This window comes from Somniosus microcephalus, chromosome 3 (genome assembly GCF_052327205.1).
Source record: "Somniosus microcephalus isolate GS21.2 chromosome 3, FLI_Smic_1.0, whole genome shotgun sequence".
Lineage (NCBI taxonomy): Eukaryota > Metazoa > Chordata > Chondrichthyes > Squaliformes > Somniosidae > Somniosus > Somniosus microcephalus.
Window position 1 is genome coordinate 299,834,971 of NC_140989.1, and position 26,098 is coordinate 299,861,068.

Genomic DNA, 26,098 nt, shown 5'->3' on the forward strand with positions numbered 1-26,098 from the left:
GGTACAGCTCCTCCATGCAAACCCTCAGTACGCCTATATCGAATACTCTGACGGGCGAGAGGACACTGTTTCCATAAAAGACCTCGCTCCCTCGGGGAGCGGAGAGAACGATGGGAGACTACCCGATGAAGACCTACACTACAAAGAGACAGGACGCCCAGAGGTATCAATACCCAACTTTAACCTGGAGGACACTGCAGATAACCTGGAAGACACTGCGGAGGCCCAGACAGCAGAGGAACCAGAATCCACTCCCCTAGAGGCACCCCAACCGGCTTTGCGCCGATCACTGAGAACTGCAAAACCTCCTGACAGACTCACTTATACCAACTTTTAAGAAACATCACCCCGATGGACTAAATCTATAGAAGGGGTGAATGTAATGAAATCTGTTTGTCTTGATCCTGTATTCGTTTTGCACTCATGTATATTACCCTCCCCCACTGTGTATAGTTTCACTTCCTCTTTTCCGACTAACCTGGGAGGTTCCAGGTCTTGGCTCTTGGCTCTTGGCTCCGCCCCTGACTTCTCTTACATAAAGATCCCAGGATCTGTATGACTCATTCCTGTGAACCAGTCGGCATGTTGAGATGTTAGCTCTGATCTTAGTGATTAAAAGCCAACTTGTTTAAGTCTATAACTTCTAGTTTTGTGGTTATTGAAGGCCCATCAGCGCCCCATTAGCACCCCGCGTCAGGCGCAAAGGAACCAAATTTTGCTGCCATTAAAAATATTCACTCTTTCCCAGAGGACTGGATTATTTAAAAGTCTATTGATGTTGGTGGACAAGTTAAAAATCCATCTTTTTTGCAAGGGAATTGCTTAGCTACAATAAACATAAAAACATAGAAGATAGGAGCAGGAGTAGGCCATTCGGTCCCTCAAGCCTGCTCCGCCATTCAATGCGATCATGGCTGATCATCCAAATTCAGTACCCTGTCCCTGCTTTCTCCCCATATCCCTTGATCCCCTGAGCCTTAAGAAATATATCTAACTCCTTCTTGAATATATTTAATGAATTGGCCTCAAATGTCTTCTGTGGTAGAGAATTCCACAGGTTCACCACTCTCTGGGTGAAGAAATTCCTCCTCATCTCTGTCCTAAATGGCTTACCCCTTATCCTTAGACTGTGACCCCTGGTTCTGGACTCCCCCGCCATCGGGAACATCCTTCCTGCATCTAGTCTGTCTAGTCCTGTTAGAATTTTATAAGTTTCATTGAGATCCCCTCTCATTCTTCTAAACTCTAGCGAATATAAGCCTAATCGACCCAACCTCCCTTCATACGTCATTCCTGCCATCCCAGGTATCAGTCTGGTGAATCTTCGCTGCACTCCCTCCATGGCAAGAACATCCTTCCTCAGATAAGGCGACCAAAACTGCACACAATACTCAAGGTGTGGTCTCACCAAGGCCCTGTACAACTGCAGCAAGACATCCTTGCTCCTGTACTCGAACCCTCTCACTATGAAGGCCAGCATACCATTTGCCTTCTTAACCGCCTGCTGCACCTGCATGCTTACCTTCAGTGACTGGTGCACAAGGACACCCAGGTCTCGATGCACTTCCCTTTTCCCAATCTATTGCCGTTCAGATAATAATCTGCCTTCCTGTTTTTGCCACCAAAGTGGATAACCTCGCATTTATCCATATTATACTGCATCTGCCATGCATCTGCCCAATCGCCCAACCTGTCCAAATCGTACTGGAGTTTCTCTGCATCCTCCTCACACCACACACACCCACCCAGCTTTGTGTCATCTGCAAACTTGGAGATATTACATCTAGTTCCCTTGTCTAGATCATTAATATATATTGTGAATAACTGGGGTCCTAGCACCGATCCCTGCGGTACCACACTAGTCACTGCCTTCCACTCGGAAAAAGACCCGTTTATTCCAACTCTTTGCTTCCTGTCTGCCAACCAGTTTACTATCCATGTCAATACCTTACCCCCAATTCCATGTGCTTTAACTTTGCACACTAGTCTCTTATGCGGGACCTTATCGAAAGCCTTCTGAAAGTCCAAAGACACCACATCCACTGGTTCTCCCTTATCTACCAGTTACATCCTCAAAAAATTCCAGTAGACTAGTCAAGCATGATTTACCTTTTGTAAATCCATGTTGACATTGTCCGATCCTGTCACTCTTTTCCAAGTGCTGTGCTATTACATCTTTTATAATGGACTCTAGCATTTTCCCCACTACCGATGTCAGGCTTACCGGTCTATAATTCCCCATTTTTTCTCTACCACCTTTTTTAAATAGTGGGGTTACATTAGCTACCCTCCAATCCATGGGAACTGTTCTGGAGTCAATAGAATTTTGGAAGATGACCAGCAATGCATCTACTATTTCTAGGGCCACTTCCTTAAGTACCCTAGGATGTAGATTATCAGGCCCTGGGGATTTGTCAGCCTTCAATCCCGTCAATTTCCCTAACACCATTTCAATACAATTTCATTCAGTTCCTCCCTCTCATTAGACCCTATGTTCCCCGACATCTCTGGGAGTCCTCCTTTGTGAAGACAGAACCAAAGTATGTATTTAATTGGTCAGCCATGTCTTTGTTCCCCATTATAAATTCCCCTGATTCTGACTGCAAGGGACCTATGCTTGACTTTACCAATCTTTTTCTCTTCACATATCTATAGAAGCTTTTACAGTCAGTGTTTATGTTCCCTGCAAGCTTACTCTCATACTCTATTTTCCCCCACTGAATTAATCCCTTTGTCTTCCTTTGCTGAATCCTAAACTGCTCCCAATCCTCAGGTTTGCTGCTTTTTCTGGCCAAGTTATATGTCCTCTCCTTGGATCTTATGCTATCCCTAATTTCCCTTGTTAGCCAATGTTGAGTCACCGTTTTTGTTTTATTTTTATGCCAAACAGGGATGAACAAATTCTGTAGTTCATCCATGCGATCTTTAAATGTTTGCCATTGCCTATTCACCGTCAACCCTTTAAGTAACATTCCCCAATCCATCCTAGCCAACTCGCGCCTCATACCATCGTAGTTTCCTTTATTTAAATTCAGTACCCAAGTCTCTGAATCAACTACTTCACTCTCCATCTTAATGAAGAATTCTATCATATTATGATCGCTTCTCCCCAAGGGGCCTCGCACAACAAGATTGCTAATTAATCCTTTCTCATTACATAATACCCAGTCTAAGATGGACCGATCTGTAGTTGGTTCCTCGACATATTGGTCCAGGAAACCATCCCGTATACACTCTAGGAATTCCTCTTCCACAGTGTTGTTACTAATTTGGTTCGCCCAATCTATATGTAGATTAAAGTCACCCATGATAACTGCTGTGCCCTTATTGCACGCATCTCTAATTTCCCATTTAATGCCATCCCCAACCTTAGCATTACTGTTTCGGGGTCTGTATACAACTCCCACTAACGTTTTCTGCCCCTTGGTATTTCTCAGCTCTACCCATACAGATTCCACATCATCAGAGCTAATATCCTTCCTTACTATTGTGTTAATCTCCTCTTTAACCAGCAATGCTACCCCACCGCCTTTTCCTTTTTGCCTTTCCTTCCTGAATATTGAATACCCCTGGATGTTGAATTCCCAGCATTGGTCACCCTGGAGCCATGTCTCCGTAATCCCAATTATATCATATCTGTTTACATCTATTTGCGCAGCTAATTCATCCACCTTATTACGAATGCTCCTCGCATTAAGACACAAAGCCTTCAGGCTTGTTTTTTTAACACTCTCAGACCTTTTAGAATTATTGTTTGCTGCGGCCATGTTTGATTTACACCCTTGATTTCTCTGACTTCCACTTTTGCTTTTCTCCTTCCTGTCTTATGCTTCTAGGTTCAGGTTCCCAACCCCCTGCCATTTTAGTTTAAACCCTCCCCAACAGCACTAGCAAACACTCCCCCTAGGACATCAGTCCCGGTCCTGCCCAGGTGCAAACCGTCCAATTTGTACTGGTCCCACCTCCCCCAAAACCGGTTCCAATGTCCCAGGAATTTGAATCCCTCCCCCTTGCACCATTCTTCTAGCCACGTATTCATTTGAAATATCCTTCTATTTCTACTCTGACTAGCACGTGGCACTGGTAGCAATCCTGAGCTTACTACCTTTGAGGTGCTATTTTTTAATTTACCTCCTAACTCCCTATATTCAGCTTTTAGGACCTCATCCTGTTTTTTACCTATATCGTTGGTACCTATATGCACCACGACAACTGGCTGTTCACCCTCCCCCTCCAGAATGCCCTACAGCTGCTCCGAGACATCCTTGACCCTTGCACCAGGGAGGCAACATACCATCCTGGAGTCTTGTTTGCGGCTGCAGAAACGCCTATCTATTCCCCTTACAATAGAATCCCCTATCACTATAGCTCTCCCGCTCTTTTTCCTCCCGTCCTGTGCAGCAGAACCACCCATGGTGCCAGCAAGTTGGTTGCTGCTGCCTTCCCCCGATAAGCCATCCTCCCCAACAGTATCCAAAGCGGTATATCTGTTTGAGAGGGGGGATGGCCACAGGAGACCCCTGCACTACCTGCCTGCACCTACTATATTGCCTGGCGGTCACCCATTCCCTTCCTGCCTGTGCAGCCTTTACCTGCGGGGTGACCAACTGATTAAACATGATATCTATGACGTCCTCAGCATCGCGAATGCTCTAGTATGTATCCATCCGCAGCTCCAGTGCCGCAATGCGGTCTGCCAGTAGCTGCAGCTGGATACACTTCCCGCACACATGGTCGTCAGGGACACAGGAAGTGTCCCTGATTTCCCACATAGAGCAGGAGGAGCATGCCATGGTTTACCCTTTAATTAATTTAAATTAAATCAATACCACCAATTATACTACAATTAAATGATATACTCAAGGGCCCTTGTTTCCTAGCACACCCCGCTACACAACAGAGAGCTTAGAAGCTATAACCACAAAATTAAGACCTTCTAAACTTTATAAACTATGAACCTTAACTGTCAAACTATATAGTATAAATACTCACCTGGCCGTACTCACCCAATCAGCTGCTTCCTCCTGCCCGCGTCACGTTTTGAATCGTGACGTGGCTCTGGAATGCCGCCGCCGGTCTGCGAGATTGGTAAATCTCTGAAAAAAAGCCTGCAAAAGTGCATTTAAATACTCACTGAACCTCCGCTCTCACTGCTCCCGACAATGGCCTCTGAAAAAAAGCCCGCGAAAGTGAGTTTAAATACTCACTGAAACCTCCGCTCTCACCGCTCCCGACAATCCTGGAACTCCCTACCTAACAGCACTGTGAGAGTACCTTCACCACACGGACTGCAACGGTTCAAGAAGGCAGCTCACCACCACCTTGCCAATAAATGCTGGCCTTGCCAGCGATGCGCACATTCCATGAATTAATTTTTTAAAAAGTGGATAAAAAATATTTTGACACTTCTGGGTACCATCCTCAGAGGACAGCAGTGCCTTGTAAGTGGTAGTGACCAGGCTCAATATTGTGTATATTACCTGGGAATAGATGCAGAAGAAGACAGCATACTTTAAGGAAACTGGTGAGGTAAGACTACCCAACATTACCATGTATCAGGTACAATAGCCTTGAACTGTTGTCTGTCAACCAGATATATTGTTCACCCATGCCAAGCTCTCACACAAACTTACAGGGTTTTCACTGCATCTCATGAAGCACACACATTCAAGGTACTATTTATAATTGAAAGTCTTGCCACAACCACACTCACACCTCAAGTCACTGTAACACAGCCTAGCTGCAGGTACACAGTCACTTACTGACACCCAGATTGGCCTGCATGTTGAGCACGTCCGTCACCGTGCATATACTCCTTTAATTTTCAGCATCTGTAAATTACTTTTCTGCTTTTACCAGATGGCACATAATTCAAGGACACAACCCTGAGTAGAGGAACACTCTCCCTGGTGAGTATTAGTGGAGAAGACACATCGGCCTAGAAATTCGTCTCGGGCGGTATCGGATCGGCTCGGATTGCAGTCAATGGAACAGAATATCAGGCGCTGAGTATAACAGGCAGCTGATCCAATACCACCCGTTTTGCGCCATTGCCTGAGACAAATTTCTAGGCCATCTTTTCCAAAACGCCCAAGTAGTTGCAGCAGACTCAAACTCCCTGAAGAACATAAGAAACAGGAGCTGGAGTAGGCCAGTCGGCCCCTCGAGCCTGCTCCGCCATTCAATAAGATCATGGCTGATGCAATCTTGGCCTCAACACCACTTTCCCATCCACTCCCCATAACCCTTGACTCTCTTGTAGTTCAAATGTCTGTCAATCTCCGCCTTAAATATATTCAATGACTCCACTTCCACAGCGCTCTGGGGTAGAGAATTCCAAAGATTCACAACCCTCTAAGAGAAGAAATTCCTCCTTATCTCCGTCTTAAATGGGCAACCCCTTATTCTGAAACTATGCCCCCTAGTTCTAGATACCCCCACTAGGGGAAACATCCTCTCAGCATCCACCCTGTCAACCCCCCTCAGAATCTTGTATGTTTCAATAAGATCACCTCTCATTCTTCTAAACTCCAGTGAGTATAGGCCCAACCTGCTCAACCTTCGTCATACGTCAACCCCTTCATCCCAGGAATCAACCTAGTGAACCTTCTCTGAACTGCCTCCAATGCAAGTATATCCTTCCTTAAATATGGAGACAAAAACTGTACGCAGTACTCCAGGTGCGGTCTCACCAATGCATTGTATAGTTGCATCAAAACTTCCCTACTTTTATACTCCATACCCCTTGCAATAAAGGCCAACATTCCATTAGCTTTCCTAATTACTTGCTGTACCTGCATACTAACTTTTTGTGTTTCATGTACGAGGACACCCAGATCCCTTTGTACCTCAGCATTTTGTAGACTCACTCCATTTAAATAATAATTTGCTTTTTCATTCTTCCTTCCAAAGGCAAGGGGGTTTCCCAGAGAAATCTTCATTGTAACACCTGAGTGCTTAAAATTAGTTTTATGCTGCCTGCCTGAAATTCAAAGTGAATAAATAAATAAACCAAACAAAATGCACAAAAAAAGCCAAGAAGTAAACAATGAAATTATCTGAGACGCAATCCTAAACTGAAGCAACAGTTTTTAAGAAAAGGAAACTCAAACACCAGGAAGAGCTTTCCACTGTGATTATTTTTGGGGGCTTTTCTTGGCGTACTTCGAAGGCAAACCTTGGAGGTTCATGGACCAGCAAGAATTTAAATAATTTTTGAATTCTTAATGAGGCTCTCACCTCATCCGCGACAGCAATTTCAATGCAGCTTGGCCACAAAAAAGACTGCGAACCCAGCAAAGAGTGATCTGCACCTCTGGCACATATGATTGTATAATTTTCCGTTAGAATTTGCTGCACTACATAAACTGCTACATTTGCTTTTGATAATAACCTGACTACAAAAAGTGCAGTTCTAAACAACCAAAATGAACCTAGTGAACAGAAGAAATGCCAATAGTGATTTTGATTCTGTGGTCTGTAACCTATATATGTACCATGCTGTGTGTGGAACAATCAAATATGTTAATGGATTAATGGAGATAAAAGCATTGGAGGTAATTTCCAAAATACAAATTGACAGTAGAAACCTCATCTCCCAGCAAAACATATTAGAAAATCATAGACAGCTTCCCTGCAATTTTCCAATTTGCGTTGGATGAGACTTCCTGCCTCCATTCAATGTGCAGAACATTACCTTCATTGTCTTTTCAAGTGTTTTATAAAATTGACATACTGCGCAAACATTTTGCCACAGTTGGAAAGTTGTGGTGGTACGAAGAAATCTTCCCTTTAATTAAGCGAACGTCACTTCTGTGCAGCAGTTCAGAACCCAGATTTTGTTTGTACCCCCCTCGCATAATTCTGCACAAGTTTGTTTTTGACTTGTCTTTTAATAAAGACTTAGTAAGCTTTAGCCAGCAAAATGGTTTTTGTTTTCACTCATTTCCATGAACACATTTTAGGATGCAAACCAGACTTAGAGCAGCAGTACAAACATATAAAAAGTCTGTTACTGCTTTCTGTCTTGCTTTCCTGCTTTTGAATGTCTTCCTTCTTGCCAAAATTACCAACAGAGGAAAATATGGACCTTATTAAGAACGTGTCACTATTCTGAATGTCTCTTTTAACGATGAATGTAGTGTAACTACTAGTGGTCAAGTTTTGTTTAGTTAAATGTGAAAATGAAACACAGAGTCTTCCCAACTTCTTGTAAATCATCACCTTTTTAATTGGGAAATCCAGCTGATGATGGGAATTTTCAAAAGATCAAAACCTAAATGGTGAAGAGGTTAGCACAATATCCTTTCACCATTTTCAATCCAGCCCAGACAATAGGGTAAATCCCCTGTATCTGCTATCCACACATGTCTGACAAATTTAGTAGACTTCTTTGAGGAAGTAAAGGAGTGTATTGATAAAAGAAACACCACGGATATTCTGTATACGGATTTTCAAAAGGTGTTTGTTAAGGTGCCACGCAGGAGAAAGACTCACCTGCCTCCGATCGGAATTTTGGATGGCTGTTAAATGGATCAGAAACCCGGCAGATCCAGTTTCCCCCTCTCCAGTGGGCATTCCCTCGGCGTTGCACCGTCGCTCCTCCCAAAAATTTTGGCCCCTATGATTCTATTAAATATACTTCTAGCACTGTGTATCCACAGAACAAACTCTGCTCTTAATTTGACTCTAAAGACCAGAAGCTCAAATCGGTAATTCGGGGACCTGTTCCCCACAGTTTAAATTACTCGATAGAAAACTATGGGGATCACATGCCTGGGTGTGGCTCTTTTAATGGGATTGTGATTTCGTAATATCAGCCCTTAGCTGCCATTCTCAGAGAGGCCAAAGGATGGCTGATGTGGAAAATGGAAAAAGACGGACACTGGTGTAGTACAGGTACTCCTTTAAGGTTGAGGTTAAACCATATTATTGTTGCACAGAAAGCTTTATTCTGCTACTTGGTGTGCTATACCCAAAAGTGATTGACACTGACATTGGGTATCTGAAATGGAAAAGTGTTCCATTCCTCAGAATTAATGGAATAGTCAACCACACCAGATCTTCCTGAGTCAGGCCTCATTTGTTATTCAAAGCAAGTTCCTAGGCTGGACTGAGTCAGGTACTGAAAGTTCAACAAGCAGAGGGTGGGCAGGAAATCCAAAACATCAAAACATCATTAGCCTTAAAGGGCCGTGGGCCACATTTAAAGGGAAAAGCCACTTATAGATAAATGGCTGTATGTAAGGATACAAATCGTCTCCAGCCTTTCCAAACACCATAAGGAGTTTAACATTGTTGCCATTAACAACCTACTATCTCAGAGACTGAAAAGGCTATCCAACTGCTCTTGGATAGCTCTTTCAAAGAGCTGGCACAGGCACAATGGGCCGAATGACCTCTTTCGGTGCTGTATAATTCTATAATTCTATGAAATGGGAAGACACCTGGTTTTGATACTATCCCAGTTCAGATATACAAAACCAGTGGCGACTACTCAGGAAAAAACGCCTCAACAAACTATTTCAATCTATGTGGCATGCAGGAAAGATCCCCTAGGAGTTCAAAGATGCTTCAATTGTCCATCTGTACAAGGGAAAGGGAAATAGTTTTATCTGTGATAATCAACGGGGAATCTCATTACTTGTTATTGCTGGAAAGATCCTTGCAAGAGTGATGCTCAACTGCTTTATTCAACACATTGCTGAAAAATCCTACCGGACAGTCAATGTGACGATGACGATGATATTATTGCATTTATATAGCACCTTTAACAGATAAAAACTTTATAGAGGTGTAAGCAAAATATAGATGCCAATCAAAGCTTAATTAGAGGTAGGATTTAAAGAGGGTCCCCAGAGATGCATCATGAAGGTCACAGATGTCAAGTGGCATGCATGGCATACCTTAAAGTCCCATTGTTCTGTTGCACAGCACGTCGCCTATATCAAGTACAGATATCTGGCATTGATGGACGACATGTGCCTAAGAAGGCTAAGGTTAGTAGGGAGGCATTCTTCTTCTTCTTAGGCAGTCCCTTGGAACCGAGGATGACTTGCTTCCACATTAAAAATGTGCTCGCAGGTGACTGATGAGTCCAATGCGGGACCTACAATCTCTTGTCACAGGTGGGACAGATGGTGGTTGAAGGGGCGGGTGGGTGGGGTGCTTGGGTTGATGTGCGCTCCTTGCGCTTGGCTTCCGCTTGCTCCCAGCGAAGAGACTCGAGGTGTTCGGCGCCTTCCCGGATGCTTCTCTTCCACTTTGTGCGGTCTTGGGCCAGGGATTCCCAGGTGTCGGTGGGGATGTTACACTTTTTCAAGGAGGCTTTGAGGGTGTCCTTGAAGCATTTCCTCTGCCCACCTGGGGCTCTCTTGCCGTGCCGGAGCTCCGAGTAGAGCGCTTGTTTTGGGAGTCTCGTATCGGGCATGCGGACAATGTGACCCGTCCATCGGAGCTGATTGAGTGTGGTCAGAGCTTCGATGCTGGGGATGTTGGCCTGAGCAAGAACACTGACGTTGGTGCCCCTATCCTGCCAATGGATTTGCAGGATCTTGCGGAGGCAGCGTTGGTGGTACCTCTCCAGTGCTTTGAGGTGCCTGCTGTACATGGTCCATGTCTCTGAGGTATACAGCAGGGCAGGTATCACTGCTGCCCTGTAGACCATGAGCTTAGTGCCGGGTTTGAGGTCCTGGTCTTCAAACACTCTCTTCCTCAGGCGACCGAAGGCTGCACTGGTACACTGAAGGCGGTATTGGACTTCGTCGTCGACGTCTGCCCTTGTTGACAGTAGGCTCCCGAGGTATGGAAAGTGGTCCACGTTGTCCAAGGCCTTGTCGTGGATTTTGATAATCGGGGGGCAGCACTGTGTGGCGGGGGCAGGTTGGTAGAGGATCTTTGTCTTACGGATGTTTAGTGTAAGGCCCATGTTCTCGTATTAATAGGCCTTTGACACCTCCTTCAGGAAGACCTCCACACAACATGTAACATCTGTACTGCACGATCAATGGCCAAAGTCACTGTGACCATCAGTTTTTATCTATTAGGCTCCTTCCTGGCTAGCACTGGGGACATCTGCAATGTCAGTCAGTTTGCTGCCAGTATCAAGGACGTTACAGATGAATTATTCAGGAGGTGGCAAAGGTCTGTTAATGCCTCCCTACTAACCTTAGCTTTCTTAGGCACATGTCTTCCATCAATACCAGATATCTGAACTTGATATGGCTTTATCCCTTGTGCCACTGACCAACAGCAGCAACATGAAAGGACAACACAATTCTACAGAACACCTGGTACTGAAGTCCGGTAAGTCATCAACTGCACCATTCAAGCCCCTGGGCACAATGCTGTATCCTATATCAGCTAAAAGGGACTTTTTGTTTCGAGGTGGGCTTTGTACATGACCACCTGCATAGGATCATGCAGGTCTCAACACCTGCTTCCCTGGAAATTCTCACGACACCTTCATTTTAAAGCATTAATCTATGCCACCAAATTGGAAGATTGGATGAATGTCACCAAGATGGCAAAAGGCTAATTTAGACAGTTACACCTATGTGCCAATGATAAACAGAAGCAGATTGCAAATACAAGTATTTAACTTGCATTTATATAGCACCTTTCATGTCCTCAGGATCTCTCAAAGAACTGCTTTTAAAGTGTAATTATTTTTGTTTTGTAAGCAAATGCAGCACCCAATTTGCACACATCAATGTCATAGAAACATAGAAGATAGGAGCAGGAGTAGGCCATTCGGCCCCTCGAGCCTGCTCCGCCATTCAATGAGATCATGGCTGATCATCCAAATTCAGTACCCTGTCCCTGCCTTCTCCCCATATCCCTTGATCCCTTTAGCCTTAAGAAATATATCCAACTCCGTCTTGAATATATTTAATGAATTAGCCTCCACTGCCTTCTGTGGTAGAGAATTCCACAGGTTCACCACTCTCTGGGTGAAGAAATTCCTCCTCATCTGTCCTAAATGGCTTACCCCTTATCCTTAGACTGTGACCCCTGGTTCTGGACTCCCCAGCCATCGGGAACATCCTTCCTGCATCCAGTCTGTCCAGTCCTGTTAGAATGTTATAAGTTTCAATGAGATCCCCTCTCATTTTTCTAAACTCCAGCGAGTACAAGCCCAATCGACCCAATCTCTCCTCATACGTCATTCCTGCCATCCCAGGTATCAGTCTGGTGAATCTTCGCTGCACTCCCTCTGTAAAGTCTGTGGGTTGTTTAGTTAATTAATACACAGACTACCAGAGTAACTTAAAACAGGACTTTACTATTCGAAGGTCAGGGCGAATCTGCCCAATGACTCCTGGCACAACACTTATATACTGGTGTGGTCACCGTCGGTATTACCGTATACAGAAGCCAAACAAAGTAGTGCCACACCTAAAATAGTTCTCTTAAAGGTGAATGGTTACATACAATAGTTCTCTTAAAGGTAGACGGGTACATACACTACAATCCTCCCTTTTTAGCTTACAACATACTTATTCCCCATTAAACATAACATATAATCAACTTCATGTAAAACAATTCACAGATATAGTCTCTGCGGGAAACAGTTCACAGATTCAGTCTCTGCGGGAACAGTTCACAGATTCAGTCTCTGGTCTTGACTCGGTCCGAACAACATCTCTGTGGTGTAGCCGGTTCACATTTCTAGCGTGACTCATCCAATAGTCTTTCCCTTGGCTTAGCAGCTTGAACTTCCGTCCTGCTGAACCAGCTGGACTGCCTTGGTAATTTTTCCTACTTTCCAACTGATTTGGCCCCCTTCATGGGGCCCACATGCATGATCTGATAGAAGTGATAATGATTTCGATGGTTATCGTCTTCTGCTTCGTCTTTTTCTTTTCTGCTTCTTGGAGACTCTCGGGGCTCCCTTATCCGCTGCCAGCTGTAGCGCCACCATCTCCCTATGTTCCTTAGACTTTAAGTGCTTCATCCTGATTTCTGCACTTTGGGAGTTTTCATCACAAGCTGGGCAGACCAAGTCATCGTAATATTCCGTGTCACTCAACAGGTCATGGTAATATTCGGTGTCGTCCTGAGCTAGTCTAGCGAGAGGGCCTGCTACTTCTTCCGTACCCAACTGGACGTTAGCCGACTGTTGTTCCCTCCCTAGACATCTTTCCTGAAGAGACTTCCTGGGTTTCCTGCAAATCCTTCACTAATGACCTCGTTTGTGATTTCAATACTTCCCCTTCCCTCGGGGATTGATTGATCAGGCTATTCAATCCTTCTACTGGAGCAGCTGTTTCAACATTCTGCTGTTCACATTGACGTGATTCAGCGTACTTTTGGCATCCCTGTAAAATCTGTGTTGCAACCTCAGCTATTTCCATAACTTTGGAGAGCTCCGAACTCCTTCCCTTTGAAGATTGAAGCTCATGTTCAGATTGTTCCCATTGTAGAGTCTTGTCCTTCAGCATATGAAGGAGTTGGCTGACCGTTAACTCTTCCACGGGAACACTGTGGGTCAGAGTCTTCTCCATTTCATCCACCTTTTCCTCCAATGCTTTCACCTTCTTTTCCTCTTGTACTTTGGCTTCCAGCGCTCGGAGAAGTTGCGCCTTGATGCTCTCTAGCTCATGTTCAGAGGCCATTCTTAGTCTCTGTGTTTCTTACAGTTCCCCTTTCTTCCACTGAACGGATTCCCAGTTGAATCTGTTCTTCAAGTTGTTGAATCTCGGTCATTGCCGCCCCATATTTGTCTTGGGTTTCCTTTAATATTTTTATGAGTTCTTGTACATCTTGTCTTTCATGTTCTGCCATGTCTTTCACCTCTAATTTCTCATCTATGGATGGAACTTCTACCGATGAGTCTGTCTTGGCCTTGAGCTCATCAAGAATTTCCTGCAGCCTTTGGACTTCTTGCTCATGTTCAACCTTCAGTTGCTCATATGCTTCCACTGAAACTAGCTTTTCGGAGGTTGCCGAGTTAACCCCTTCCAGAATTGTAGCCTGGGCCTGTTCATACTGTTCTTTCAACTTCTCACACTCTGCTTGTAAGGAGTCGTAGAGAAGAACTGGAATAAAATCCTGGCTTCCTGAAGATTCCTCTTCATTTGCTTCTTCCTGCAAATATTCTAACTCCTGAACAGCATAAGGGAGATGTGATCGGTAATTGGTCACGATGGCTCTATGGTCGCTCTCTGCTTGAGCTAGCTGCTTCTGTTGTCTTTCCAGATTCTCCCATTCGGTGTCATAGAACTTTTTCATTGTTTTCATCTCTTGTACGAGACGGTAACTCAATTGTTCTAATTGTTGTCGTAATTTGAAATAAGTTTGAGTCCGAGCTCGGTGTTCTTCCGTCATGGATATGTCCGTAACTTGAACAGGCTCAGAATTTTCTGTCGAACTAGGTTGTCGTTGTTCGGTGGAGTTCTGTTCTGAAACTTTGTTCTTCTCTGGAGCATAAGCCTTTATGCATGCCTTCGTTTTTCCAACCTTCGTCGGCAAGTCCATTTCAGCCTTGTCTTTCATATTTGGGTTGGTCTTATCGTCATCCGTTTCAGAATCTGAGCTGATTGTCTGCACCGAGTCCTCACTCGTTATGGCTTTTAGATAGTGCCATTCCATGTCTATTTTCTTGATCCACTCCCATCCTAGAAGTGGTGGTCCTCCCTCATGTAGTACGTATAAGTTCATTCTTGGGTGTTCTTTACCCCTATCTCTCACTTTGACTCTTATCTTTCCCATGGGGTATACTTTATGCCCCGTGTATGTCTGCAATACGAACTTGGTATCTCTTAAGGGTATATGTGAGAATAGCCGGTGGTAATCCCTTCGATTTATGACTGATAGAGCTGATCCAGTGTCCAACTCCATTTTCACTTGGATTCCAGCTATTTTTAGCATGACCCAGATAGTTTGTAGGTCAGCTTCCTTACTCACATTGTGAATTCTCAGACTACCCAGCTCCTGGCCGTTTGGGTCTGAGTCTGAATTCTGTTCGTCTGAACTCTTCTCAGCCACCTTGTGTACCTTGTTGTACTTTTCCTGTGATGGCTTCCTTTGGTTGTTGGTCCTTTGGTTGTTGGTCTTCTTCCCTGACCGGCATACCTTAGCTATGTGACCCAGTTTGCCACATTTCCTACATTCCTGGTTCTTAAACCAACATTGGTTCTGGTCGTGTGTTGTCTTCCCACAACGATAGCATTTTGTTGTTGTCGAGGTAATTTGATCCACACTTAGTGCTGCTGTCTTTAGCTGCATTTCTGCAGTTCCCTTCGCTGCGGCTTCGTGCGATGCTGCAATAAGGACAGCCCTGTCAAGTGTAAGGTCGTTCTCTTCGAGTAGTCGCTTTTGCGTTCCTTCCTTTGCCAACCCGCACACGAACTTGTCTCGCAATGCCTCTGTCAGATTCCCTCCAAACTGGCAGTATTTCGCTAGTCTACGCAGTTCGACCAAGTATTCTGCGTTGCTTTCGTCTTTCCGTTGCGTTCTCGCATAGAATTTGAATCGTTCCGCCAACATCAACGGTGTGGGGTTCAAGTGATCCTTCAGAACAGCCACAATATCATCGAAAGTCTGATCCGCCGGTTTAGCTGGTGATAGTAGATGCTTCAAGAGCCCGTATGTCTTCGCGCCCATCGAGTTTAGCAAGGTTATAGCTTTGTCATCTTCTTCTATTTTATTGGCCTCACAATAGATCTCGATGCGTTCCACGTACGTGGCCCAGTCTTCTACCTCGGCATTAAAATCGTTGATGTTACCACGCTTAGGCATCTTCCTCTCTTTCTGATAACACCCCGAATTATTTCTTTAACTTATTTTTTTTTTTCTAAGATGGCGGTTTTCCCGCGAAAATGGCGGTTTCCCGCGCTTATCTTCTCTCCCCGTCCACTTCAATGGCGGTTTCCCGCTTCTGTCTTCTTCCCCGCCTAATGGCGGCTTCCCGCGTTTCTTCCCTAGCGGGAGGGGTACACTTTCCCCCACAGCCGACGGCCGCTGGCTTTCAGATTCACAGCCTGCGCGTCGGCTTCAGTGCTTTCCCTTTTCTCAGCAAGGCAACCGGCGCTGGGTACACCCCGTTGACGGCGAACAGGTTCAGCCGCTGGGCTGGCTCTCGCTCAGTTCCCCTTGCTCGGGCTCGGTCTCTCTCCCGCTCTCTCGGCTCTACCGGCGCTGGGTACACCCCGTTGACGGAGAACAGTTTCAGCCGCTGGACTGGCTCTCGCGCAGTCTCCCTTGGTCGGCTCTGCCTCTCCCGCTCGCTCGGCTCCCAAACGCCTCTCCCAGCCGTCTCGCAGTCCGGTGCTTCCCTCCCCGGCTGCGGCTGAGTTTTTATATCTTCCCGCGCCTACGCTCCCGGTCGCAGCGCTTCGTGGCTTCAGTCGCTGCCCGGCCTTTTTCGCCGGTCGCGGTCTAGCTGTCTCACGACGCCGTTGCGTCCCCAGCCTGTCTGTACCGCGGCTTCCTTGCTCCACGCTGCCCCAGTCTCAGCGCCTCTGGGCCCGACTTCTGTCCGGCTCCTTTCCCCCTCGACCGTGGTCGAGTGCACCGCCCTTATCCTCCGGTTATTCTTTTTACTTTTCCCTTACTCACAGTCACCGTGGCCGCCTTGCTTCTCGTGCTGATCGGCTCACTCCTCACCGTGGCAGAAGGGACAGTCAGTGCCTGTTGCTGATGGAAGTCTTTGTCTCTGAATTCTTCCTCCTTTCCAGCTCTGCAGACTCGAGTTTTCTCCCAGCAGAATGACGAGGGCGGTTGCCTCTTCTCGACGCTCGTTAACTGCTTCGGAATTATTGTTGCCGCAGGGTACGATCGGACTCGTCGCCACTGTAAAGTCTGTGGGTTGTTTAGTTAATTAATACACAGACTCCAAGAGTAACTTAAAACAGGACTTTACTATTCGAAGGTCAGGGCGAATCTGCCCAATAACTCCTGGCACAACACTTATATACTGGTGTGGTCACCGTCGGTATTACCGTATACAGAAGCCAAACAAAGTAGTGCCACACCTAAAATAGTTCTCTTAAAGGTGAACGGTTACATACAATAGTTCTCTTAAAGGTAGACGGGTACATACACTACACCCTCCATGGCAAGAACATCCTTCCTCAGATAAGGCGACCAAAACTGCACACAATACTCAAGGTGTGGTCTCACCAAGGCCCTGTACAACTGCAGCAAGACATCCTTGTTCTTGTACTCGAACCCTCTCGCTACGAAGGCCAACATACCATTTGCCTTCTTAACCGCCTGCTGCACCTGCATGCTTACCTTCAGCGATGTCCCACAATATCAATGATCAGTTAATCTATTTTTGAAGGTGTTGATCAGTAAGCAAGTAGCTTTATCATTAGCTGATGCACTGTGTGGGAGAGGAAAGCTACATTTTACCCCACAGACTACAAACAGCTTTATCTTGAGTAAACAAGCAGGAGTATTTTTTTCCTGAAGCTTTTAGTAACCCACAGATAACCCATGAACAGCACACTAACAATGTTTTCTAGGCTTTAGTTATTTTTTACTTAACAAAATCAATATAGTACGCATTTAACTGCAATACAACATGTAAACATGTAAATTCTTTTGGCGGTCTCCTCCTGCGTCAGCTGTAGTTGGAACCTGGAAGAGGCTTTCATTCAGCCAAAAATAATACAAACTATCAGATGGTGATGTCACTCTGGTATAATTCCACATCAGAATGCCAAAAGGGTTTCTCTAAAATTGCAATTCCACATGATTAGACAGATATTTAGAGAATTTAAAGGGAGCCTCTTGCAATGGTGACTTTTTAAATTAAAAAAATCAGTGTGTGATATAGAACAGTTCTCAACTGTATTTAATGGATGGGCAACATGATGATCAGACTTAGGTTTCAGGTGAATTGACTTTATAATTTTATTATTTGTGCATTAACTTTTAGTTTTTTTGAATATATGTGGATTTTTCCTCTTGCCAAAAAGAAAGTGCAGCTTCTGCATCAAGCACACAGTATCACAGACTGTAATTAAGCAATCACTTATTAGTGGGGCAGTTACCAGTGGGAATGAAGCAACAATTGGATAACACAGAAATCAATGCTGGGACTTGTTACAACAGACAAGCTACCATGCGCTCTAATCTCAAGAAGCACAGATGAAATCATAACTACAAGAGTGAACCTTGGGCAGTTTCTACTTGTAATCTAAAAAGCAAGAAGAGATTAATGTATTCTAATCATTCCATGTACTTTTATTTGTAATACAGTATATAATATGGAGTACATGAGCATTTTCTACTTTTTTTTCTTTTTGGCTGTTGGTGTCAATACGGACACCATCACCAGCATGTTCTGTGCAATTGATGGCAATGTTTATTTCTAGGAAGTAACAATAACAGTACGTATCATACAATAATACTATCAGTAGATATTTAACATAATTTTATGCGGTATATATACTTTCAAGCAGTACATCCAATTCTGGCCTCTTGCGCATCGTCAATTTTAAACGCTCCACCATTGGTGGCCGTGCCTTCAGCCGCCAAGGCCCTAAGCTCTGGAATTCCCTCCCTAATCCTCTCCGCCTCTCTACCTCTCCTTCCTCTTTTAAGATGCTCCTTAAATCCTACCTCTTTGACCAAGCTTTTGGTCATGTGCCCTAATATCTCCTTATGTGGCTCAGTGTCACATTTTAAGAAAGAAAGTCTTGCATTTCTATAGCGCCTTTCACGACCACTGGTCATCCCAAAGCGCTTTACAGCCAATGAAATACTTTTGAAGTATAGTCACTGTTGTAATGTAGGAAACGCGGCTGCCAATTTGCACACAGCAAGCTCCCACAAACAGCAATTTGATAATGACCAGATAATCTGTTTTAGTGATGTTGATTGAAGGATAAATATTGGCCAGGACACAGTGGACATCTCCCCTGCTCTTCTTCGAATAGTGGTATGGGATCTTTTACGTCCACCCGAGAGAGCAGAAGGGGCCTTGGTTTAATATCTCATCCGAAAGCTGGCACCTCCGACAGTGCAGCACTCCCTCAATACTGCACTGGACTGTCAGTCTAGATTTTGTGTTTAAGGCTCTGGAATGGGACATACTTTACACTGCAGTTGGGTATTATTAGCTTTCATAAAAACAGTTGCATTTTAAGCAACCATACCAAACTGTATCGGAGTTAGTAGCAGCAAAAAATTCCATTCAAGGTTAAAACACTCCCATTTGTGAAACTGAAAATTCATGTGTGTTGCTATTGATATCCCATGAGGTGTTCTATCTCAACTCAGTTTCTTGCTTGTAAAATGCTTTCAAACAATACTCTATATAGTACTTGTGTACAACAACTGCATTTCTAAAAATAGTTTGTTTTGCTTTTGTTCAAACCTACAATAGTCTTTTGTGCCAGTTACTATTTCGTTTTCTCATAAGGTAACATTACATATGGTGACTGACAACTATCGTTGTTTGCACTCATCTTTCCAACATTAAACTGCTTCATCCTGGGTCTGTGTACAACAGCTAACAGCAACACATTCACTCCTTGAGATCATTTTCTTGAAATAGAAAACGGCATATGCCTCTCATATTTCACATGAAACCACTATTTTACTGAGAGTGCAGACGCACTGAGTCATGCCAGGCAGTGGAAAGGGGGAGTTAACAAATGTCAGCCAAGAGAACAGCAGCTCTCTTTCATATTATGGGTCCAATCCACAATATCACCTGCAAACTCTACCCCCACCCCTCACCCCACGAGAGAATTTATGAAAACTGTCTCATCAAACAGTCTTTACTTTGTCAAATTAAGGCACATTGTCCAGGATTAGCTTGTCCTCTTAAGCTCCAAGATGATCTCATCTGCTGGCCCAGTATCAGAAAGTCCAAATGGAAGGTTGCCAGAACTACATCTGCAACACCCCCCAACAATTTTAGCATGATTTACTTCTCCCAGAAGACTCCCACTGCAGTAATAAACAGTCCTTATTGCAGCAATACTAGACTTTATGTAAACAAATACCTTGTAGTTGCACCTGTGGCTTTCCAAGATAGAAAATCAGGGAGATCAAAGAAATGACCAGCGTTTTCCCAGCAAATGCTTCGCAGTTTCTGGCAAGTTCAAACAACACAGTTAACAGTGTCATTCCAAAAACAAGCAAATATCCTTTTCATGTGGTACTTATAAGATATTTTGTTTCTTTGATTTTAATTGTGACTGCACAAAACATTTAAAACCAAGTATCACACTTTTTTTTTTAAAGTATTGCATCTGAATTTAATCTGCTTTTAAAGCTGTGTATATTTGTTGGTACAATAGTTCACAATTAAAAATCCAAAATTTAAAGCTGTTACATCACAATTCATATCCTACAAAATGAGCTTTCATTTTCAAAAGAATACATTGTAAAAGTATTAGAATTTGATGTTATTTTAAAGTTATTATGTTTTTCAATATTGTAATCACCCTGCAAGGTTCTGTATTTTCCAGCTGATGTTATTCCAGATGCAACCAAGTGAGTGACCTGGACTGCCCCGATCAATCACAGAAACCCCACAGTGCAGATAGAGGCCATTTCGGCCCATCGAGCCTGCACCGACACATATCCCACCCGATCCCTGTAACCCCTACACCAACACTTATCCCACCCTATCCCCACTAACTCAACGATGGAAGAACTTTCTTTTTCCCCTCTGCTGGAATCTCCTTGTGCCGTTCATTATTCCCAGTTTAAAGGTCAGATTGCAGACCTGTTCCCAACCTCTGTCAATACTACCCCATGCACAGTTGCCGAGATGTGCATAAAAGAAGATTCATGACAGCACTCTGGGATTGGAAATGCTGCACATTACAAATTATAAGTGCAAACGCACAGTTTAGCATCCCATGGCACTGCACACTGCCCCAACAACCAGCACAATTTAAAATAACACAAAACAACAGAAACATCTCCTTTTAATCAGAAACTGAATCCAATGATGAGGATGGTCTCTCCGCCTTCCTTTTTACTGTTTCAATGTCCAAAATTGCAGCAGTCCAGTGACCACTTTAAAATCCGCCAGTTGGAGCTTTAATCTTTTTACCTGCAATGCAATGGTGGTGCCATTATGTTGCACATCTTGACGAAGAGGAAAGAATGTTTTGGAAGTAAAAAGTTGAGAAGGAATTTTAAATCTAATAACTTCAAGCCAAAACTTATTTTTAGTAAACACATTTGCAGAGGAATTCTTTTGATTTTTAAACCTAAAAATGTTGGGGTCATGCAGCTTCACTTCTGCACATTTCCTTTTTAACATCTTTCAGGAAGCTTTCCCATAATGTCTGCAGTGCCTAAGAAATCAACATTAATTTATTCTCAGGCTGTAATCTTACTAAGGTCAGACCCACAAACTTCTATTTGTGTCTACTACACATAGCTCAGATAAAAATGAAAATCAAATCCCCAAGCAATATGATAGTAGTGAGGTCCCAACGTTACAGGAGAGCACCTGGCTAAACCTAGTTGAGGGTAAATGTCCAGCTGTTAAAACCTCGACAGAGGGACCTTGGTGTGCATGTACATAGATCCCTGAAGGCAGCAGGACAGGTAGATAAGGTGGTTAAAAAGGCATATGGGATACTTGCCTTCATTAGCCGAGGTATAGAATAGAAGAGCAAGGAGGTTATGATGGAGCTGTACAAAACGCTAGTTAGGCCACAGCTGGAATATTGTGTGCAGTTCTAGTCGCCACACTATAGGAAGGATGTAATTGCATTGGAGAGAGTGCAGAGGAGATTCACCAGGATGTTACCTGGGCTGGAGCGCTTCAGCTATGAAGCGAGACTGGACAGGCTGGGGTTGTTTTCCTTGGAGCAGAGAAGGCTGAGGGGGGACCTGATTGAGGTGTACAAAATTATGAGGGGCATAGATAGGGTAGATAGAAAGTAACTTTTACCCTTAGTAGAGGGGTCAACAACCAGGGGGCATAGTTTCAAGATAAGGGGCAGGAGGTTTAGAGGGGATTTGAGGGAAAAACTTTTCACCCAGAGGGTGGTTGGAATCTGGAACTCACTGCCTGAAAGGGTGGTAGAGGCAGGAACCCTCACAACATTCAAGAAGCATTTAGATGAGCACTTGAAATGCCATGGCATACAAGGCTACGGACCAAGTGCTGGAAAATGGGATTAGAATAGACAGGGCTCGATGGCCAGCGCGGACACGATGGGCCTCTTTCTGTGCTCTATAACTCTATGGCCTGTATGAAGTTCCCTTAGGTGAAAATACAGAGCTGCATCAATCACCTTACCATAGGTAATGACTGCAATATTATTTAAGCTGGTAGGAAGATTACAGTAAAGATCAGTGGCCAAAATCATCTTAAACCTAACCCCAGCAGATCAGTATTTCTTTCAGACAATACACCAGTCCTGAAAAAGCAAAAACACAGAAATGATTGCAAACCTTGAGTGGCCATCAAACTTGATTTAAATCCTTTTCATGGCAAATAATACTGCCTTTGTCATGTGTCCAAGCAAATATATTCATTGCAAACTCCTGCATATTTTTCCTTTTTAACTGGTATTTTCAACAATTACAAGATTGTTATTTGAAAAGCTGCACAGAAATGGAATGATCCAGCTTGGGAGGGCCATGAGTTGGCAGGCCCAGTCACAAACTGCAGAACCACACCTCCAATCAGTTGGTTATATGGAACAATATTAACAGCAACTGTAGAAAGTTGCACAAGACAGAATTGTTAAAAATCATTCTTCAGGATGAGGGCATCGCTGGCATTTATTGCACATCCCTAATTACTCCTGAGAAGGTAGAAGTGGAGCTTCTTCTTGAACCGCTGCAGCCCATGTGATGAAGATATTCCCACAATGTTGTTTGGTAGGAGTTCCAGGGTTTTGAGCCTGCAACAATGAAGGAAGAGTGATATTTGTCCAAGTCAGGATGGTGTGTGACTTGGAGGGGAACTTGGAAGTGCTGGCATTCCCATGCACCTGCTGCCAATGTCCTTCTTGGTGCTGGAGGTCACATGTTTGGGGGTGCTGCTGAAGAAGCTTTGGTGACTTGCTGCAGTGCACCCTGTAGTCAGTACACACTGCAGTCATGGTACGCCAGTAATGGAGGGAGAGGATCAAGCGGACTACTTTTCCCTGGATGGTGTTGGGCTTCTTAAATGTCGTTGCAGCTGCATCTATCCAGGCAAGTGAAGAATATTCCATTACAGTTCTGACCTGTGTCATGTAGGTGGTGGATAGGCTTTTGCGGGGTGGAAGTGGGGTGGAGGTCAAGAGGTGATCTACTTGCTGCAGAATAACCAGCTTTTGACCTGCTGCAGTAGCCATGACAGTTATGTGGCTAATCTAGTTGAGTTTCTGATCAATGGTGCCCCCCATCCCCCCACCCCAGGATGTTGATGGTGGGGATCTGAGTGATGGTAATGCCATTGAATGTCAAGGGGAGGTAGTTAGACTCTCTCTTGTTGGAGATGGTCTTTGTCTGGCACTTGTGTGGTGCAAATGTTACTTGCCACTTATTAGTCCAAGCCTGGCGTGCAACGCCGAATTGACGCACGCTCATCCATTTTGGAGCTCGCCGCTCCTCTTACCGCCCTCTCCAAAGCAGCCGTTGACAGCGCGGAGAGGCGGTGAGCTAGAACCCATACAGTAAACAGCTGCTGAGATAACTGTTAACTATGGAGAGCTATTGGAGTGAAAACAGCTTCCAATGAGATGCATCAAATCTCCCCCCGGTCAGTCAAACAGTATAGGAGATAAAGGGGGAAAAATTCAGTATCGCCCATTTTGGGGTGCTAACATCGGCCGGGCGCAAAATTTAGCGCCCAGCACAAATTATCGCCTGCGACCGGAAAATTTGTCTCCAGCACCCCTGGAGGTGATTGGAGCACTAAATCAAGCGCGACACACTTCTCTTAGGGCGCTAATGACGGGGAACGGGGTGCTACCTCAGAGCGCTCCTCAAGCTCAGGCGATGTCAATTACCTAGTCCTCAGACAGACTGGCGCCTTCCAGTTCTTAAAGGGGAGGGTCCATCATGCTGCACTGCCTCACCCTGATCATTGCTGCGTTTGACCTGGGCCTGCAAGGAGGTGCAAATCTTAAACCAGGAATATCATGGCTACTCAGAGGCCCAGGGAGAGAGCTCGCCGGTTTAGCGACCAGGCATTGGAGGCTCTGGTTGGCGCTGTGGAATGCCGACAGGCAGTGCTGTTTCCAGACACTGGCAGGAGGTCATTGCCCCGGGAGTTTACAAGGGTGTGGAGGGAGATGACCCAGTACGTTTCATCCAAGAGCCTGGTCCAAAGGACTCACACCCAGTGCCGCAAAAAGTTCAACGACCTCACTCGGGTGGTCAGGGTGAGTACATGCTTGAAAAACCTCTACATCCCACCATCTCAACCTCACTCTGTGCACAGATGGTGTAAAGTTCCAAATCCCCAACACTCACCCAACAACTATGCCCATCAACTAAAAGTCACATCCACATCCCACACCTTGCAGACATTAACGACTATTCAACTATGGTAGGCACATCTGCCAAACACATGGCTGCACACTCACTCAGACGCTGTCCTTTTTCTTGCAGGCCAAGCTTTCACATAACCGGAGGGAGCAACAATGCACGGGAGGAGGTCAGGCAGAGCTGCACCCCTCACACAGCTGGATGAGCGAGTTCACAGACTCATCGCGAGTCATGTCGTGGGTGCTGTGGCAGTCATGTCGAGGTCGACCCCCTTGAGGACAGCAACGGTATGTTCATCATCTTTCTCTCCTCTCTCATACCACTTCCCCCTCACAACACCACCAGCCTTTTCCACTTTCCATCTAACTATACTGTCTCCATTCCTTGTTCCCTTCCTGCCCCCCTGTCCTCAAGTTAAAGCCACTCTTGTACCTTCCTGCTTTCAGATAGTGAGCCACCAGCTGACCAGCCTGTCCCTCAACCTGCCAGTGGCAGTGATGTGGGAGAGGAGGGGGAACACGAAGCCGGCGCCTCACTGCCTGCGTCTCCTGAGGGCGAGACATCCGATACTGGGGCCACGTGTTCATTAGAGGGGAGTAGGGTGTTTGGATCTGATCTGGGTGAAGCTCCGGGACCCAGCGTCCTGCAGCAACGCCATGGGGAAAGGGAAGCTCGGGGGCCATCTCTCTGGAAGGTGAGTGCGCGCATGAGTTCTGCTGCACAGGACTCGGGTGGGGACCTCGATATCGCGGCGATGAACACTCAGGCGATGAGCATGCATACTGATCTCATGGGTGCAATGACAAAGGTGCCCGACAGCATGGATGCACTGGCTAGGAGCATGGAGGAGTCCGTCGTCAGCACAGCTGTCATCTGTGTGCAAACCCTTGAGCCTATCCATGGCCTCGCTGCAGAGGATGGTTGAATTGCAGGGAGACCGTGGGGACCCAGACCCCATGCCGTGTGTAATGGGTGAGGTGGCAGGATCTATTGCAGCACAGGCCGAGGCAACGCAATGGCTTAGTGCTGCAATCGACTCATTGGTTGGTGCCATCCAGTGTCAGACTGCTCTCATGCAGTCTCAGATTGATGTCACGCAAGCGCTGACTGCTGCCATCTCCGCTGGGTTACCCACTGTCCACTGGGGATCTCACAGTGCTGCAGCAGGCCAGCAATCTGTGCTCGAGCAAATTGCTCCGGATGCTGAGGTTCTGCCCCAGGGGAATGGCAGTGTGTCAGTCGAGCAGGAAGGTGCCATCCTCTCTAAGGATGACAGCATTCCTGCTCCCACCACTGCCACTCCGCCATTGCACTTGCTACAGCCTGTAACCCAGCCGCCCATGCAGAGTTGGTGCAGTCTGCAGCCGGGCCCTCCAGGCCCAGAGCTGGTTGAGGGCGTCCTTCAAGGCCATCTGCAGTCTCTGGCTCCAACATTCAGCAGCCTTCCGCCAGCCTTGCTGCAGCCACTGGGGCCACATTACGGAGGAGCAGTAGGGTGGGAAGGGGGGGAAGTGCGAAGAGGAGGGAGATCATTCTCGAAGGGCGAAAAACTAAAATTTCTCTAACGTATGAAGGGAATGTTTGTCCCAAAGTAGGATGTGTATGTAAATATATTGTTCACTCTGTTAATGTGGTATTTCAATGTGGTAAGAACCAGTTTTGTTTGTTGATGAATTGTTGTGTT

General features: G+C 45.3%; 1 protein-coding gene across 3 annotated transcripts in view; it reads right to left on the reverse strand.

Annotated features, from left to right (window-relative positions):
- The window catches only part of fggy (FGGY carbohydrate kinase domain containing), a 420,841-nt gene that overhangs the window by 325,983 nt on the left and 68,760 nt on the right, over window positions 1-26,098 (reverse strand). For all 3 annotated transcript variants that reach the window (XM_085982838.1, XM_085982840.1, XM_085982839.1), the window contains exon 5: window positions 19,965-20,053. In XM_085982838.1, coding sequence (XP_085838964.1) covers window positions 19,965-20,053 — 89 coding nt within the window. The remainder of the gene's footprint in view (window positions 1-19,964; window positions 20,054-26,098) is intronic.